The following is a 19,573-nucleotide window of genomic DNA, read 5'->3' on the forward strand; positions in this document are numbered from 1 at the left end:
AGCTTGCCTCTTTAATGCAAACCAACTGGCTTTTAATAAGCATTTGCATAACACAGTACCAGCCCATCACTAAATGGCACTAACCTGTGCAGCCGTAGTTATAGGTGTTGAAAGTCAGTGTATCCATGATGTTTTTTAACCTCTTAAGAAGAATAGGACTGGGCATGGATTTCCGAAGAGAGAGTCCAAAAACCTCCAAGAAGGAGACCAATGAGTACTGATACATGATGTTGACAAGTGCCATTTCAGACAGAACAGAGAATAAAACGGCCCCCCTCCTGGCAGCTGGTCTGTAGCCATCTCGAAGACGATCAATATCCACTGCTGTCATCTCAGCCAGATTCAGTTTTTCAATCACCTAGCCATACATTAATTTTATACACATGTAATTACTGAGCTGATCCACAGTATATATGTAATATCACAATAAACAGAGCTATTCAGTGCCTGCCTCTCTAAGTTGACTATATAGAGAATCTGGGCAGGTAACCCTAAAGAAGCAGAATGAATTGTAAAAATCAAAAGTTAGATAAAATGAATCCCACCCTGTGTTTTTATGAAAAGTAAAGGCAAAGATTTACACAGAATCATGGAAATAGTGTGGGAAAGGCCCTCTGGGGCTCTTTAGTTCAACTTTCTGCCCAAAGCAGGACTATGACCGCTACTAGCTGTGGCTTTGCCCAACTACAGCCTGAAAACCTCCAAGGATGGAGATTCTACATCCTCTCTGAGTAAAAATTATCTTAATTTTTCATTTCAGATCTGATACAATACCAGACAAAGGTTGTTTCAGAGCTGAAAGAAATATATCGTATGCTCTTTGCTTTAGAACTATAAATAACCATTACTTTGGTCCTGATAAGGACTCCCCTGAAGATGGGATTTGGTTCTCTGATTCAATAAAATACTGTCCAATACAGAAAGATGCAACATACTCATGAGAAAATTCTCCATTTCCTATCAAACTAATTCCTAGCTTCAAGGGTGAAAGATGAAGCACAATGCAAAAGGAAAGACAATGTTCTATTAGTAGATATCCTTCCAAACAGCCCAGAGCCAGTACCTCAGTAGCTTTGGATTTTGTCTCTTCCAGGGTTTGCACCAAGTCCAAGTTGTCCAACATGTTTCCTGTAGAAGATGTCAGTTCCCGAAGGAGAGAGTCTTCCAGATCTTTCAGCAAGTTTTTGTTGTCACTTGTCTCCTGGATGAGCTGCTCTCTCTGTTCTTCCAATTCCCTTCTTTCAAAACCCGTGATGACGCTGAGCAACTGATCCTCTAGGCCCTTTAGTGTAACTACAGATACAACACATGTACACAGCACAGAGTCTTTTTTTAAACACAAGGAGAGCTTGTACACAACTTATTTCATCTCGATCATCTCATAAAGTACAGCAATGCAACAGAGTGACTTGGTTAATAACTCTATATCTTAATTCTACCAAAGCATCCTAACCTGACAGATGCAAGAAGAGATATTTAGCTCAGTTTCAGATTAAGAGAGTGAGAAGAATTTTCTATTAAATCAGATGCTGAGTATAAGGGAGGCTATGCATTTTTTAGAGTTTCATTGCTGTTTCAGACAACCACCAAGGCCCTAAACTTGCACTACAGCATAATCACTACTCTGTTACTAAATATACACTTTTGCTTACCTGTATAATTGATAACCATAGCTTTGCCAAACACAGAGGGAGAATACTTTGGGTTTGATAATTTGGTGTTCAGGTACAATCTAAAATTACTGTCATAGTCAACCTCTTTGTCACCAAGGACAATGAATATTCGCCCCTGTGCAACTTTGATATTCTTCTCTAAGACGTTGTCTATCACAGGATCAATGTATTCATCAACACCATGCAACAAGAAAGGGTTTCCATGCTTTATGGCCAGTTCTAGTTGTTTAAGGAAATCTGGGTCATTAAAGGAAGCCATCTGCAAGAGAATAATGTGAAGATATGAAATGTGTGTCAACACATTTGTCAGTACATAATTGGTTCCCCATTCAAGGCCACAGATATTTATGCAGCTTTTACAACAACCAGTAAAGAGATAAAATGATCATTTATCTTTACCCTCAGGTTATTTTTTTCTTCTTTCTTCTTAATCCAATGTAATGCCTGTTGTTGTGGGTCAATACAGAGTGGGAAGCGGCTTGCATATGTTGTCAGGATGCCGTTCTGGATAGAGAGCTCATCTGGAGGCAATCCTTGGGAAACCCACCTGGGAACAGAACGGATCAAAGACCAGGCTGGGACAAAAACTTGATGGGAGAGCAGCACATTTCGTTTGTCAGTAAAGTTAGGCAATTCACTGTGCACACTATTAGACACCTAAGGAAACATATAGTGTATGTGATTGTAAGAATAGTGTCAAAACTCAGACTGATTCACTGAGTCATTTGTAACTACACTATTCAAAACACTGACTGTTGCACCTGGTGAGTAATCCTGCAGTAGTTGAAATATGGGCTGCCTGGGCATGGGTTTAATTCCAAATTCATTGAAGTCAATGAAAAGACTCTTGCTGGGCTTTCGGTTGAACACGTATTATAGATAACTCCTTAAAAAATATCCGTAAAAGGTATTATATGTGTCTAGGTTCAGTGAATGTCCCTGGAGTGTCAAGTACAATGGTATGTTGAAACAAACAGCCTCTGTTAACCCGAAGAAAAAAAAAATGTCTCCTTGCCATCTTTGAGACATGAAAGTGAAATGGGCTCTCTCCACCCACAATGCCAATTCTATGCTACAGTTTCTGATCCAGACTCTCACTTCACAATTTCACATTCAGTAGTCACTGGGTTTCTTGACTGGACATACCTGCTAACCTCCACCTCATTAGTTAGGAGGCTTTCTAACCTAAACGGTTGACTGAGAGGAATCTCTCGTGAGAGGATATCTTCTTGCCACACTTGATAGATCATTTCATTACGAAACTCCCAGTTGAATGCTCCTTCATAGCTCAGAAAGGCAGCGCTGAGTAGACAGTCTCCAAGCAACTTCACCTTTCGTATTTCATAGTCCTCTAATTCCTTTGTCCACCTGATGGAATTATAAGGGAATCTTGGGTCAGTCTGTACCAGGGAGATGGGGTTTATATGCAGAATCTCCAGCTGCTGCTACTTTAGATGTAAGTTGAGACAGACCCCCAAATTTACAATCAGTTGTTCTCTCACTATTATAATGTCAACAGACATTGAGTTGATCCGAACCTTCTTCCTTTTAATCTGAGTTCACCTTCTTCTTCTGCACTAAAAATTGTTTTTATTTTTCAAGAGCTAATGGATATTAGCTCTTCTCAGAAACAAACATCACAGGAAGTGATGTTTCCAAAAATGTCTCGTGTGATAGATTTTATCCCTAGCACATGACCCTCCGATGTCAAAAACGTCCCTCTTTGAATCTAGACTTACCTCTTGTTCTCAGATCTCAGGCCAAAGATGAGCTTGTCAGCAGCATTTAATCTTCTCTGCATAATCTCTGCTGCTTCTTGTAACTGTTGGTTTTCTTTTATTGCCTCTTGATATTTGTTCCCCAAAGCTTTAAGCTCATCCTGTATGGTAGCTAACTCTGCCTTTATCTTTTCCAGTTCCCGCTTACTTGAGTAATAGTTCCGTTCTAGCCTAGCCACCTATGTTACATTATGAAGGAAACATAAGAGTATCAGGGAAAAGAAGGGCTTTGGAGAGGAGTCTTAAATTCTCAGATTTCTTTTGGCTATTTCATATATTTCAAAGTGTCCTGGTAATAAACAGTGTAAGCTAAAATAACTGTCACTGTTTCTCACCCACCTCTCCCCATCCCAAACAGAGACATCATGGTCTAATACTGCAGTTCCAAAGCAGATAGATCTCCTAGAGTTTTGTACCCACAAGGTACGTTAAAGCATGCGAGCAGCCCTGCTGACATTGGAGGTCAGCAGCACTGTTGTCCCATGACAAAAGAGGAGGTTTGTCTGCTTAATAACAATATTAAGACCTCAAAAACAGTCAGACTCATCATCTAGTAAATATACTTTCTCAGCAGTCAGCTGTATATAATAACTTTTTCTTGAAGTTTCCCAGCATAATCTGCTGGACATTAGGTTTCCTTTCGTAATACAACTACCTTTCCAGTTGTTCTAAAAAAAGTTAATCAAAAGGTCTGTGCTTAAGGGACATGGATGTTGTGTACTACTGAGCTCTGCTCCGTCTAAATGCCGTGTGTTTTGAAGTCTCTTTTCAGTAGATAGCTATAAACTGTGTTTTTCTAACCACGTTAGATTACAAAATTCCAACTGAACACATTCCTCCCTTCTCCTTCAAGCACTGGTGTGGATGGGAACCCACATCCCAGCATCATGACACAACAAACACAGAAGTTTGCAACTGAGTACCTGCCTCACTCCTACTGCAATAGCTTTCCTAAACACCTCTTTTTAAGTACTTCAAAGAGGAGACATGGGCAGCCTATGAAATTGCCAAGTATTGTTTTTCTCATCAGGATCATGCTTCATCCTCCTCTGAGTTTGAATCCACACACTTTACCTTTTCTCTCTTTGGCTTGACTTCTTTAACTACATCACAGTAGCTCATCACTGCTTCAACAAACTTTAACATTCCCAGTCCTGCTCTGCTAACAAGTTCCATTTCAGTGAAGGTAGTGTTAAGATTCTTTAACAGACCTAAATGGGCAAATAGAAAAATATTGCAAGTGAGTTGAATTACAGTGCAGAAATCCTCAGAGAAATAGCTTTCCCTACCAGCAATATCAAGCAATGCTGTGACTGACAATATGAAACATTTGTCAGAATATTAAAGAGACTCTGACCTTAAGATGAAGCTACTGGGCTGTAACAGTACAAGCACAATATTGCTAGTGATTTCTCAAGTTCTTTTTCCAGGAGTTGTTCAGCATGTCTCAGGATCACGGTTTGTTTTCTCTGCAGCAGTCAGATGCAATTTTGTTCAAAGGGCCAAATTCCCCTCTTAATGTAACTACACTAGATTACACCCTCGGGAGCATGTGCGAAGTTTGGCCCATAAGCTTTAGATATAGTTTATCTTCTTTCCACTCTGTACATAACACATTTTAATTTCCACCACATGGGTGAGGCTGTAATTCTACTTTCTAATTGGCTAAAGGCAGACAGCAGGCCCGCTCAGCTGTCCTGCTTGTTTCTTGCCTGCTCTAAACCAAAGTGTCTACAAACTGGATGTAACACATAGCAGAACATCCTTGAACTCTGAAAAATCCAGTCACCCCCACAGTGCAACATCTGCAGCACTGCAGACAGTGCTGTCCCTTTGCACAAAGTGAATCCCACCCTCCCGAACATCACTGGAAGGACTGCCGCTGACATGGCTAATCACATTAACAAGATGCTACATTCATTCTAAGCATACAGGTCAGTAATTTACCTCGGACAGATTTCACTTGGCTTTGAGTAATTCCATCAAAATCTATCTCCATCAGGGATCGCAGGAAATTTGCCTCAGACATCATTCCTTTGGCTGTCTTCCAGTTTAATTCTTTGTAACCTCTCATTATAAGAACACATTCCAAAACAGCCTGCACCTGCTTAGGGGGTTTTGCAAAGGATCTAGAAAACAGATGAAGGAGACAGTGGAGGAGAAAAAGGAGGAGACAAAGCACATGATGCCAGACACGGATACTTCCCATTAAGAGAGTCATTGCAATCCAAGAGCTAGTACATAAGACATCCTACACAAAGTAATAAAGACAATCCAGGCCAGATGAGAAACTATTAACTAGTCAAAAGCTCAAAACTGATTCTTGTATTCAGACAATTTAATCGATAAATTACTAAAGGATTTCAAGAGTGGAAGGCCTAAAATCCTGAGCCATGATATTCTTCCCTAAGGCAGTGAAGCAGCTGTCCACCAGGAGAAGCAGTACAGGAAGAATCCAGAGAATTCTATTCTATTTTGGAGACAGCCAAGGATTGGATGTGCTTTCATATCTATCCCCAAATACAAGATGTATTATAAAAATGCAGGAAGAAGTAAATTTTCATGCTATTAAAGCATCCCTGAAAAGTAACCGGTATGTGGTACTGGTATTCACACAGAATAAAAACAGAGGAGGAATGAAGGGATTTGGACAGCCACTGTTCAGGCAAAATCCATAGAACTTTCCAGTGCATCAGACACAGGGTAGAGAATTATGGGGAAGATGTCAAACGAAGGAGTGGAAGAACAGGCTTGAGGGGAAGTTCTGGGCTAGGAATCAGGGGGTTCTGTTGTGACCTCTGCATGCAGACAACTGATGTCCTGACTTTCACCCACACACCATACAGGTGAGAAAGGTGAGGCTAAGGTTCAGAGCCTGCAAAAAAGGGTGTCTCAGTGAATTTCCAAGAGTTTATGCTACTGTACATCCAAATGAGTCACCTGATTTCAGTAACATCAGACTTGTCAAGCTTCTGAAGCTCCAGTTTAGCAGCTTCTAAAATAGGCATGACTTCAGCCAGAGCTGTCTCAGCAGCTGCCTTCTCCATAGCAATAATCTTATTCTGTTCCTGTATCTCCATAGCTTTTTCTTCAGCCAGCTTTTTCTTCTCCTCAGCTAGGAATTGTAAAGGCAGGACCATAAATGGATTATTCATAGTTGTATACAGAACATATACCAATTTGCTCTTGGCTGAAAATCAGAAGTTACCATCAACTCAGTACTTTTTGTTGCTAGTTTGCCAATGTTTACAGTTCCATCACCAGGTTAGCAACACTGTTAGTGTTCTGCACAAGAGCATACATCATCTCTTCTCCTCCCATTCTTCCCTCTGTTTTTCCTCTAATAGTAATTTTCTGAATCAGAAGGTCCCTTTCTTGCTAATGTCTCTTTCCCATGTTACGCCCTACACTTTGGAAAGGGAAGGACAAGGGCAGGAGAACATAGCATTGAGTTGTGTAAAGTACTGTAGGCCAAATCTATTGCAAAAATGGCAATCTGGGCAAGACAGGGGACCTACTCTTCTAGCACAACACTAGATCGGCACAGACAGAACAGGAGGGTTACCTCTAGAAGCAGCTGGAGCTCTTAGAGGGCCTTCCAACCCAACCCAGAACATGGAGCGTTGCTTAGCCTGTGGGACACTTCAGTAGTTGTAAACTACCTACCGACTTCTGTGTTTGCTGAAATCTCTTGTAACAAAGCCTCACAAGCAGCTGATTTTTCTGCTAGTACAATCTTTTGCTCGGCAAGTTTCTTGTTCAGCTCAACCAGCTGTATACTAGCTTCCTTCAGTTTAACTAAGCCCCCATCCAGCCGTTTACATTGTGCTAGGTAGGAAAAAGAGGAGAAACATTAGTGATTCATTGATTGTGTACTATCACACAGCAATAGACAATCTCACAGAAGGTAAACATGCTTATAGATGCGCTTTGCAGCACACAACCTCAGTTATGAAAGGAAAATGACTCTGAGGGATTTTTCCTTTTCTAAGCCTCCCACTCAAGATGGTGTTAACGTCACTTGAGCTGCCACGTAGTTGCCCTGTGCCACAACTTGCTTTCCGTGTTACACTGTTTATGGTTTATCCTCTTCACATATTTCAGTGCTCACTGAAGTATGAATAAGAATTGCTGCTTGAGGAAGAATGTCAAACTTTGAGCTAGGCTGAGCTGGTATTAGATCTAATCAGACACTTCCCCAAGCAGAAGAGTGTCTGCTTTGGAGATTCTGGCTCAGGTTCATGCACAGAAGAATTAGAGGAGAGCCCACCGTTTGACAGACAGAGTCTGACCATTCACATGTGGCCAGGTATTGGTCCAATGTCAAAAACAGATGCCAGCACTGCATTTGAGATAGCACTGATATAATGATTTTTGCATAATCTGGGTAATATTTGGGATTCTTACCACAATTTTTTTTCAAAATATTTAAATCATTTGTTAAAAAGTAGAAAACATCTACACAGCCCTACCTAAAATGAACTCGTTTTTCTCCTCCAGCAATTTTGAGTAAGTATGGATAAAATCAAGGTAATTCTTTGGTGTGACATGGTTGCTACGTCTCAGTTTCTGCAGAAACCTCTTGCTGAAATCGCCTACAGATTCATGCACCATGACCATGTGCTCAATCACCGACTTGGAGCTTTCTGATGGGATGCGTGTGCTATTTCCTAAAATTGGGCAGAAGAAATAAAAAAATTCAAAGGTTTTGTTGGGTTTTTTTAAGAGTCTGCCAATTTCCATCTTTCTTATGTACATCTAAGCCAGGCGCAAAAAAAGTCTTTTCTGGGGCAAAAAGCAAGATCAAGGCAGAGTCAGAAGAGAACCTGGGCCTCCTGGTAGGCAGGCCATATTGTCTGCGGAGTTGGGAACTTGAATTTTAGCAATTTTTTGAATCTATTTCAGTGAGAAACTTCAATCCAAAAACATTTTTTGACTGGGATTTTGCATCACCTGTTTAGACTCAGGGTAACAAGCACACTGGGAAATCAAATTATGAAATCTACAATAATTACAAAGTATATAATATATTTCTTAGCCTATCCCAAGGGTTAATGGGTTAAAATACTGACATTTTACATACCGACAAAGGATTGTGCAACTGCATACAAGGCCTGGGGGGGCCAGGGCAAGAACCAGTCAATACCGGTGTTGTTGACAAGACCTTAAAATAAAAGGATAGTGTTATCCGAAAAATTCCTTTGTAAAACTAGACCCTAATCTGCCAGGCAGTCCTATACTTTATTTGCATCAAGAATCTGCAGGATCTGTCTTATTTGACTGCTGTTTAGCAACAATATTTACCAAAGTCAATACTTCCATTTCGATAGTAAATAATCAGCTTTGCACCTGTGTCCTGCTAACCCCATTGTACTATTCTTTAGGCTGTACCATTCTACAGGATGCAGTCAAGAGTTGCAACAAGGTATTTTAATGCCTGGGTTAGAATTCCCACCCATACCCATCTTTCACATGTCTCTTCAGTCTCCCAAGACTCCTTCTAGCCACCTGCTGCAGCACAGCATCCACTAGGCTCAGGTGTTTTTTCTCTCAGTGGGAATCCCTCTCACCATGCCCTTTTTTTGGCTTTGGATACAAAAATGTTTCTCTTACCACTGTCCTAGTTTCATAATGATTTAATACCACACATTCTTCTGTAAACTACAGAAGAGAGGCTACAGACATAGACTGTATATTTCCAGTTCAATGAGGATGACCAATTGATTTCTAGCTGTTCAGCTAGAAAATTAATGGATCTGGTAAACACTAATCAATAATACTCACTGATATGTGGTAATTAACTGGAAAAAAAATCACGCACTGCAAATCCTTAATCATGAAACCTGTTCTGCTTAGCTTTAACTGCCAGACATCTCTGGGTGTCCACTGGAGATTTTCTCTTGCCTGCAAAACCATACTGCACAGGGAAGGGTTTAAGCAGTGTGTGCAATTGATACCTGGGAAATTTCTGCACCACATTCTCAGACTGTCCCCAACCGGGGACATTCCCAGGACAATGTGAAGGTTGCTTGCACATTTGTTTACAAAATATTGCCACACACTCTCTTTAGCTGGGTTCGCGCCAGCTTTAGTAGCTTCATCTCCAATCTGACTTAGTATGGTGTCTTTTTCATCGTCTGGAAACAGGGCCGGCACCATTCCTGTAACAGAAGGACAGAAGAATGCTAGTGAGAACAACCAGTAAGAGAAAACCATATGGCTGGTGATAGGGCAGATGAGAAAGCAGTCTCACAAATTTTCAACCTAGTTCTGCAAAAATTATTCTGGGTAGTTTTGAATGAACATATTAATATCTCTATGCTTCTCCTCCTCCCCCAAGCCCCCATGGAAAATAGAGAGACAGTACTTAGGATGACGCAAGGGGATTTAGAGGAATAATTAATTCATTTTTGTTTGGGCTTTAGCAACATATACAAAATGTCACAAGAACATAAAGTGCTTTTAACTCTGTGAAGAAAATCTTCATTAGTGTCTACAAACCATCAGTTCACATTTTCATGCTCTCAGTCATGTGGCAAATATTGCATGAGTTACCTAATGACAGACATAAGCAGACTAGGAACAGGGAAAACTACACCAAGGAAAGGGATAAAATTTAAAACATCTGTTTTCAAATCAGACTGTGTAGGAACTTCTACAGAGAGGGTGGTCACACAGTGCCAGTTGCTGCTCATTTTCAGCTGCTGCATACACTAAAAGATATGCCGTGTCCCAGGCTGCATCAAAAGAAGTGTGACCAGCAGGTCAAGGGAGGTGATTCTGCCCCTCTACTCCACTCTGGTGAGACCCCCCGTGCAGTACTGCATCCAGCTCTGGGGTCGCCAGGACAAGAAGCACGTGGAGCTGTTGGAGCAAGTCCAGAGGAGGCCACAAAGTTGATCAAAGGGCTGGAGCACCTCTCCCATGAGGACAGGCTGAGAGAGCTGGGATTGTTCAGCCTGGAGAAAAGGCAGTTCCGGGGAGATCTAATTGTGGCTTCCAGTACCTGAAGGGGGCCTACAGGAAAGATGGGGAGGGATTGTTTATCAGGGAGTGTAGTGACAGGACAAGGGGTAATGGGCTTAAGCTAAAAGAGGGTAGATTTAGATTAGATGTTAGAAAGAAATTCTTTACTGTGAGGGTGGTAAGGCACTGGAACAGGTTGCCCAGAGAGGTTGTGGAGGCCCCATCCCCGCAAGTGTTTAAGGCCAGATTGGATGGGGCTTTGGGCAACCTGGGCTAATGGACAGTGTCCCTGCCCATGGCAGGGGGGTTGGAACTAGATGGGATTTGAGGTCCCTTCCAATCCAAACCATTCTATGATTCTATGATACTAAACTACAGTTTAGGACATATATGTAGAAGCAGTTGCTGCAGTTCAAGTGAATGCTATTCAAAAGCCAATAGGACAAAAGGTGGGTTTGTGGCCAAATGCAGCTGAATAAGCTGTCTTGGAAGAAATCTAAGACTCCTGCAATATCATGATCAGTGTGAATTAACCCGATAGCCTTCCCAGCCATATATAAACAACTCTAAGAAGATGACAAAATGCCATTATTGAGGCCAAGATCATTTCAGGTAGTACTGAAAGGAGTAACTAACTAAAGCAGCAGAGGGGACAGGGTGAAACAGTAATAGCTGGATCAAGGGTACATTTGAGATTATGAGTCACAAGTAGATACTGATTGGGAGTACTTCAGGCTGCCTGTTTCACCTGAAGTTAACATGTTGTTGATGAGTTCCAGGAAACTCTCTTCTGCTACATGGGCATCTGTAAACAAGAAGACCATTGACTTGTTCTCAATGCCCAGCTTCTGGTACAACTTTTTCAAATCTTCTCGGAAATTATTTTCTCCATATCCTCGACTCAAGATGATCTCAAATACCTAAGGATGCAAACATATACTGAGAAGACATGATGGTAACTCTGAATTTCAATTAGACTGGATCAAGGGTTTTGAGTTGGCCCCCATGATCAGTAAATGTGCAAGTATCAAAAAAATTATGCACTATACAGCCCTGCAGGATTGCATTTTCAAAATTGCTTTGTGTTCATCCTCCTTTTTTGTTCTGCCCTTCCAAGCCAACAGCCTCTGTAAGAGACTGAAAGTACCTCTGAGAGAAGAACATTTCCTATCTGAAATACTAAAGTATCAATCACAACAAGGTTCCTCAGCAGCACTGGAGCGCTCCTGTAATATGGGTAAGTAACAAAAGCAGTAGTTAGGGACTATTGGTTGTTCGCTGCCAAACCCATCCTTGTTTTCTGTCCTCAGTGCCAAACCCCAGATTCAGGCACTGACAGCTTCCTGCCCAAATCACCCACAGTCATCATCTTAAACCTCCTGGCAACCACCTCACCCTGTTTTTGTCTCCACAGGAAAGAGATGCCAGCCTGATCTTATCTTGACTCACTAACTTCCCTTCCCCCCCGACAATTTAATCCTGATCACAATATCGCTTTCCTTGTCTTCTTTCACTGCAAAGATGCAGGGTCACTAACCTCACATCCAGCTGTATAGGCAGCCAGTCTCGTTAGAGACTGTTTTCCTGAGCCTCCCACTCCTATGAGCAGGGCGTGGCCATGATACATCCGTATGATGCGATGTACATGGATTAAGTGCTCCAAGGCATCATCGAAAAGAACCAGATTCATTTTAATATTAACTTCATTATAGTCCTCCAAAATCTCCTGCAGAGAAAGGTGGACAGAATATTACTAGGAGACCAAGGAAATAATTAATAACATTAATAAAATAACAAGCCATTTAGCAGCATTATTCCTTTTCCCTTCCTCAGGGAAAAGAAACTAATGGAAAATACTGCCAACTCTGTAGCCGATCCTCAATTTTCATTACTGTAGACCCCAAATGGGTAACAGTGCACATAAAATTCTACATGCACACAAAAAGAGAACAGATTTCCTACAGTTTGAGGCAGGCTCCTGCCCATTCCTCAGGCACAGAGACAGAATCGGGCATGGTTCCAAGCTGATGCACGCTACCTGAAAGAGAGCTTTTGCTGCATCATAGTCTTGGATATCTTCATAAATACGAGGTTCTCCTTCACTCAGTGCCATTCTGAAATCTCCAAAAAGAATAGGATCCCTCATGGCCTGCTCCAAGTCATCTCTGAAATTCGCTTCAATCAAATTTTTTATATGGCTTTGTACCTTCAAATATATGAAATAAGTCAGGCAAAACAACAAAGCAGATGATTTTGAATCCAGTAACACTCAGAAGGGTGATAATGCAGATTCTTGCTCAAATAGTGACTGATTTCAAGGGGATATTTATGTCACTAGAAGATCCAAAGACCACAACCTCCTATTGTATTCTATGTATGATCTAAAATCATCTAATGCGCATTTCAAGAACCATTCAAGTCAATGGACTGCAGAAGTTTAAGACAGAAAAGGGAAAACCTGTTAAAAAAATACCGTCTTATATATTGGTATAAATATCTCATTAATAAACCTTCCTTCTCAGCATTCATAGATGTCCACCAAGATTTCTGACAAATCTTGTAAGTCTGAATGAATGTACAAATACAGAAAAGTTGCAATATAATTATTCTGAGTTGTGAAAATTGAGCTGGAAATGTATCTTTGTATGTTAGAGAAGAAAGTTTTAAGCAGAAAAACTTGAAACCACCTTAATCTCTTTTCATACTTACTTATATGTAAGTAAACTACCCAAATTATCCCTAATTCTTTAAGGTATAAAACTGCTGTCATTGTCTCTTGTGTTTTAAGATATAATTTGAAGCATTTTCCAGTTTGCATAATAGCCAAAACTGAACGCATTGTTTAAGAACTTGGCTCTCGATCTTCGTTTTCCTACTTGATTGTATAGCTACATTCTGGTACAATCCTTCCTAAAGAAAAATATTGACTTGAAAATGAAGTGATTTCCTGAGTTTTCCCCTGCACTGCTATCACAGTTTGTCACCTGTGCCACTGCTGAATAATTTTCCTGGACAGGCAAACCCAGTGACACTTTCCGTTCCTTCAGCAGATCTGCTCACTTAGTCTGCCATAGTCGCTTTATTTTAGAAAAGAAAACTGCATGGGCCATGTGTTAAATGAATGGAGCAACGTGGTGGTTAGACAAGTCTGCAGTCTGACTGCAAGACCTGAGTGCAACAGTTAGTAATGTTGCTGTTGCAAATTAGTTGCCATAGTAATAGTAACTACTAAAAATTTAAAGAAATTACTCACCAATGCTTTGTCTGCTTCATTAATCAGCCTGTCATGGAAAACCCTCAGGCACTCATTTCTCCAAACTCTCACCATCTGGGTCACTGTTTGAAACCTGCATTAAAATTGAAATATCAGACTGCACCAAATGAGCTGACATGATTCCTAAGGCCATACGGACCAAATCTGGGGGTTTTTTACTTTTTTGGTTTTCTACTTTTTATAAGGGCAAATAATTAATTTGCTTGCATTTTTGCCTCTGGATATCTTATTTAAGAAAGACTAATGCATCAGTGTTTGTCATCAAGAGTAATATCACAATTTAGGATGTTCCTGAACATCTTCTCATTGTGGTGATGGTTCAATGAAGTGACCAAATGTGACTGATTTCATGTACCAAATTACCTCATCTTCACCCAGATTCATCCAATATAAATAGGTGTAGGATCACTGAAGACAATTTTTCTATTCTTACCTCTCCGGAGTTGTGAGAGTAAGTCCATTATAGACCCTGGAAAGATCCCGCAGGTTAAAAATATAATGGAATTTGGAAGGAGTAGGGGGTAGGTCACGAATAATCATTTTATACAGCTCCAAAGTACACAGAGTAATCTTGTCAGCGATGGCTGATATAGACTCATTAAACACCTGCAAACATGAGAAAGAAGAGTTTTCATGAGACTGCCCAGAGAGAACTCAATGCTATTAAATATATTCTGCTTTCCAGCTTTTAACCCTACTTGGTATACTTCAAATAATTGAGGGCAATATTCTTCTGTAGTATTAGCATTCTGCAGCTGAATGTTTTGGGTAGGGCCCATCTTCACTCCCAAGTTTGCATAGTGCTGAAGAGAACATCAAACTCCATGACCAGAATTCCTATAGCACTTCTATAGCAGAAAAAAATGAGCCGCTTTTTTCTTATATAATGTTGCAGGTTACTTGCTAGTAATGCAGTCTACTGCACTGTATTAAATTTTTCACTGTCATTCAGGAAAGAGTTTGCTGATCTTTGTGTATTTGGTTACAGGAACCATAACCAAATCATTCATAGGTTTCAACTTATGAAAAGCACCAGGTTTATAAATTATCTGCTGACTTGAATGTTTACATATTACTCAAGAATTTATCAAAACAGTGTAAAGCCATCTCTTGAGAAAGAAGAGAGGAAGGGAAAGGTTTGCATGAGGTTCTAAATAAGAAGAAAACCTCATGACAGAAGATTTCAGGTCTTGCAATAACACAGAAATAAATGTCTATTTAAAAATAATACACCTGTTGAGCAATCCTTTAAAAACAGTGAAATTACCGTGGTGTGGCCTTTCAGGATGGAGGTATAGATTAAATTCAGTGATTGCTCAGAAGGAAAAGGTATGTTAAAAACACTGAAGAGTGAGATGAATCGAGGGTCAACTTCATTCCGACCTCCTTCAGCTTTCCCCATGGCAGCAATAAAACCCAGGTCTCGAAGAAGTTTACAGTTCATCTCCTTACCACGGTCGTACAAGAAACCTTTCTCTAGCAGCAGCTTCAACAGCGCAATGGGTTGCTGTGTGCCATACTCATCAACCTTTGTAATACAAGAGAGTCAAGATATTTAGAGCACAGTACATCAGCACACCAATTACTGCTATAAATGTGGAAATATCATGCTCCATACTCAGGAGAACGTTACGAGGACTAAGGAACACTTCGTAAAGTTCTAGCACTGACTGTGAACATTCAGTCCAACGTCTCCTACGGGAAAAGTGCCTCTCATCCGAGATAAACTAAATGCACATGTACTCTTTTGCCACATTTGTAAAGAGAAAGGAATGGTTTCTACAGTACACAGCCTGCAGCCAATATCAGGCCACAGAAACATTTTAGTGGCATAAAGAAATGATCCAATGGCATCTCTTATATGTAGGACAAATATTGTAACAGACAGAAACAAGACCTACTGCACACAAGTCCAACTCTTCTGAAGATCCTAAGCTGAAATCCAGTTATGCAGTTACCATGAATCTCCTTGACTTGTGATTCATTGGATCCGTGTATGAAGGGACCACATCAGTGCCACCACAAATGTTTCTATACTACCTTGCAAACTATTGGCAGCTTACCCTTGGCATATTCATATCATCCATGAAAACAATGAGACGTTTTCCCATAGGAGGGCCGTAAGTATCTTTTGTTCGTTTCTCTACATTTGTCTCTAGGTTTCGTTGAATGTCCATTGATGTTGTACGAGAAGAGAAGTTAATTACTAGCAGCAGCTGCAAAGGGAAGGAAATGAATAAGGATGGACTTTTACTTGGGCTTTTTTTTTTTTAACTAGAGCATTCAAAAAATATTCTTTATATTAAACTGTCAGATATACAGGAAACACTTCTCTGGTCCATTTACTCACTTGAATTACAAAGAAAAGTAATCCCATTCTTAGCACTTCAATAATACATATTTACTTTATAAAATTCAATCTTACATGGCAGAACAGAACAAAACATCTTTGATCTTGAAGGATTCTCAAATCATTCACACACTTTGGGTCTGGAGCTTGCAGTCACATTACTAAAGTCAATATTGCTGCACAAAGACTCAGGCTTCACAATGCAAATTTAACACAAAGAATAAAAATGCAGCTTTACAAAGGCGGCAAAATGCCTCATACATACATAAAGGTCTTTGTCCAGATTTTTTAGGAAGTTTTGTGTAGTTGCTGTTTTAGATGTACCCGATTCGCCTACAAGAACAACTGGACGTTTTATTTTTACCATCTGTTCCAGTAACCAAGTAGTGCGTGTTGTATCCACTGTAGGCACTGAAAAAGATCATGAATATGAACGCAAGTTAAGTTAAAATGCAGTACAGCTGGGGGATTTATATTTATAAAACAGTGCTGGATCGGACTCTCAAAGTATTAACATGCAGTTGCACAAAGACATAATCTGAAATATCAACTCACTAACAATGTTGAAAGAAAATTTTAATTGTTCAACCACCTCTTTTCAGCTTTTATCATTGGGATCTTTTCTCCTATAGATATATTAAAAAAAAAGTTATGTTCCATATAGGAGGGTCATGGACTGGTTAAGCTCCATTTAATCCCTATTTCAAGGATATAATCAGGATTTATTTGGATCATAAGCATTTTTCCAGAACTCTACAGAGATGATTTTTTTCTATGTGAATAGCCTGCCACTAGGAGCAACTTTAGAGATCATATCATTATCTCTTGTGCCAGTGAAGTTAACCTGTGCTTGCTGAAGTATGACTGTAAGGTAGCCTGCCTTAATTTGTCCTTAACTATGAAAAGCACCTGTCACCATTATACAGTGTTTGAAGTAACAACCAATAACGGCCTTAAGAACATAAGTTTTATCTACCGAGTACTTGAACCATGGAGCTGACATTTTTCCTAGAGCTTCTAGCAGAGCAGATTGTGAGTCTTCTGCTATTCTGGCTTGTAAAAGCATTGTTAGGTCCTAATAAGCCTTATTAACTGAAACAAGCTTTTCATCCTTTCCTCATTTTTTTCTTATACAGTACTGTAAATACCAAGTCTATTCCTGCTAAACTACTATGACAAGAACATTAAAGAAATTGATTTGTGTCATCATAGGAAACTGAACCTGAGTAGATGACCTTCGGTACAGAAAGAGGATGTCTCATGTTAAGTGCCATGCACTCAGTGGTGGCAGATTATAAATTAAAGGCATATCATCACTGTAGTTTGTCTTACACTCACCTAGAATGTCAAGAAATTTCACTTGAGGCTTATGAATATATTCAGGAACAAGTTTCATCCAGGGTACCCACTTTTTTTGAAATCCATCAAAATGAAAGTCATACAAAGTTGGCAGCTGACCTGCAAACCATTAAGCAACTGGAGGTTTTCTACAATACTGAAATATTTCATAAGAAAATAATCTGATTGAGATGAAAGTCAAGGGTAATATTCTGGATCAAGTCGGGCAACGCTGTGTTCTGTTTATTTGTCATTTAACCCAGTAAGACATCAACCAAAATTCTCCTAGTCCAGCACTTGGATTATACTATCGCTTTTTAAGCACCATCCACTGGCTTTCCTTTTATGTTTTATTTTTCATTTCACTGTTTATCTCTTCAGCTTGGCATAGAAAACTACTGTTCTGTGAGGACAGACCAGTAGCTGAGAGTCATCAGAATCAGTATCTCTACTTGGTTTTTAGTGATAGTCCTTCGGAGAGCATATTTTGCAGCCAGGATAGCTAGCTGGAAGGAAGAATGATGTTCTGCCTTCATGGAAACTAAATTTTTTCTAATATAATCATAATTCTATAAGACAAAATTATGACAAGATCCTACCTGGCAGCTCCCCTGGCTTAGCCAGGATGTTGTCATCATGAACAGTAGACATGCAGGAAATACGTTTAACTTTTTCATCAAATTTAATTCTCCCAGCATCAAGAAGAGCAGCGCCTAAGGAGGAATACAAAGCTTCCAAGAAAAAACACTCCAGAACATCAGGATCGTCAGACTGTATCACAACTAGAGCTTCCAGCATCACAGTCAACTGCACCACCTGTTGTAAAACAAGACAAAATTGTAAATAGAATTGCCATTTAGATGCATGAAAAGTCTTAATATGTTTTCAGCTGTTTGAGTGTTTGCTGATCTTTTGTCCTTACAGGTGTATCTACTGATATGCATATTAATGACAGTATAAGAGTATTGTTAGGAACTGTTTCTTTTGTCTCTTGGTGCTCATCACTAGCAAACTGACATTTCATCACGGACTCTACTCCTGTGCTTCCTCTGGAAGTTTTTTACTTTCTCCATCATTCCATTTCTCTTTTTTAGATAAACTTTTTCAACCTTTTTTCTCTATTTCTTACCATATTTAAATCTGTTTGAGGAACAATGGTCTTCAGCCTTTCTTCATGTCTGCCATCCACAATTCCCTCTACAATCATATCAATAAGGTAGGGCACATATTTTTGAAAGAGACGATCCAATTCAATTCTCTCTTGCTGAGGAAAGAAAAGGACAATAATTCAGCACACAGAAACCTGGAAAGCTGATTTTTGACAGCAGAGCTTCCCATCAATACCTGGCTGACCAAGTACGATTGTTCTTGCAGGAATCACTTCTACCAAAGACAGGGTACAGTCACATGAAAAAATGTGACACTTGTATGGACTGGGTTTTCGGCAGGTGAGGATCTGCATTCGTTAGGTGCTAGCAACTAGGTCGTCTTACTTCAGCTCCCTGTGGACTTAAGTTTTTAATCTAAATGTAAGAAACAAGGACCTGAGCAATCTCACTGTTAACTCTTTGGAGATCAGGTAAACCGATTTCTTGGTTCTTCACTTCTCAGAAACAACCAGAAGTTAGAAAAGCTGGGAACTCTCTTTAGCCCTCTGCTGCAGGCCTAGTGATTAGATTTGTTGTCAGATAAATCAAGCTGCCTTTACAAAGTTGTTGGGGTTTTTTTACAGCTGTCTACAGTTCAGTATTTAATACAGACACTCTCTGAACAAGTGCAGAAATTCCCACCTCATTTCCTCTTTTTTGTATCCACTTCTGCCAGTAGGGCTTATATTTCAGATTTTTAGGATCTACAAAGACCATTCCACAGCGGGATACTGTGGCAGGAGATGCATACTGTAAGTCACCAACCTATAAAATACAAGATAATCATACACTTAAACAAAGAACTGCCACAATAACTGCTTTTCAGGCTTTGTAGACTCATCTGTATCTAACCCTTCCCATGTATTAAACAGTACTTACCTCAAACAACAAAGCACAGTGCGACTGAAGTCTAATCCGCTCCCCATTTGCCAGGGTCAATAACTTGTTGTCATCCATGACAGAATTCATGTTTTCAACCCAGAGAGCATCCACATCTCCATCAAACAGAATGTACCTGTGGATACAGGAGCCAAGGGACACTGACT

The 19,573-nt window shown here is 40.0% G+C and overlaps 1 protein-coding gene across 1 annotated transcript in view; it reads right to left on the reverse strand.

Annotated features, from left to right (window-relative positions):
- DNAH10 (dynein axonemal heavy chain 10) overlaps positions 1-19,573 on the reverse strand; it is a 57,529-nt gene that overhangs the window by 11,121 nt on the left and 26,835 nt on the right. The window contains exons 38-63 of the mRNA XM_054844502.1: positions 19,407-19,542; positions 19,170-19,292; positions 18,509-18,643; positions 17,979-18,195; positions 17,380-17,499; positions 16,307-16,452; positions 15,755-15,907; positions 14,959-15,219; positions 14,125-14,297; positions 13,671-13,764; positions 12,456-12,623; positions 11,955-12,143; positions 11,166-11,337; positions 9,409-9,612; positions 8,535-8,615; positions 7,924-8,121; positions 7,118-7,279; positions 6,392-6,566; positions 5,399-5,580; positions 4,526-4,662; positions 3,413-3,630; positions 2,820-3,041; positions 2,073-2,220; positions 1,653-1,932; positions 1,064-1,293; positions 85-358 (exon numbers count right to left, since the gene is read on the reverse strand). Coding sequence (XP_054700477.1) covers positions 85-358; positions 1,064-1,293; positions 1,653-1,932; positions 2,073-2,220; positions 2,820-3,041; positions 3,413-3,630; positions 4,526-4,662; positions 5,399-5,580; positions 6,392-6,566; positions 7,118-7,279; positions 7,924-8,121; positions 8,535-8,615; positions 9,409-9,612; positions 11,166-11,337; positions 11,955-12,143; positions 12,456-12,623; positions 13,671-13,764; positions 14,125-14,297; positions 14,959-15,219; positions 15,755-15,907; positions 16,307-16,452; positions 17,380-17,499; positions 17,979-18,195; positions 18,509-18,643; positions 19,170-19,292; positions 19,407-19,542 — 4,598 coding nt within the window. The remainder of the gene's footprint in view (positions 1-84; positions 359-1,063; positions 1,294-1,652; positions 1,933-2,072; positions 2,221-2,819; positions 3,042-3,412; positions 3,631-4,525; positions 4,663-5,398; positions 5,581-6,391; positions 6,567-7,117; positions 7,280-7,923; positions 8,122-8,534; positions 8,616-9,408; positions 9,613-11,165; positions 11,338-11,954; positions 12,144-12,455; positions 12,624-13,670; positions 13,765-14,124; positions 14,298-14,958; positions 15,220-15,754; positions 15,908-16,306; positions 16,453-17,379; positions 17,500-17,978; positions 18,196-18,508; positions 18,644-19,169; positions 19,293-19,406; positions 19,543-19,573) is intronic.

The sequence above is a fragment of the Grus americana genome, chromosome 16 (genome assembly GCF_028858705.1).
Source record: "Grus americana isolate bGruAme1 chromosome 16, bGruAme1.mat, whole genome shotgun sequence".
Classification (NCBI taxonomy): Eukaryota; Metazoa; Chordata; class Aves; order Gruiformes; family Gruidae; genus Grus; species Grus americana.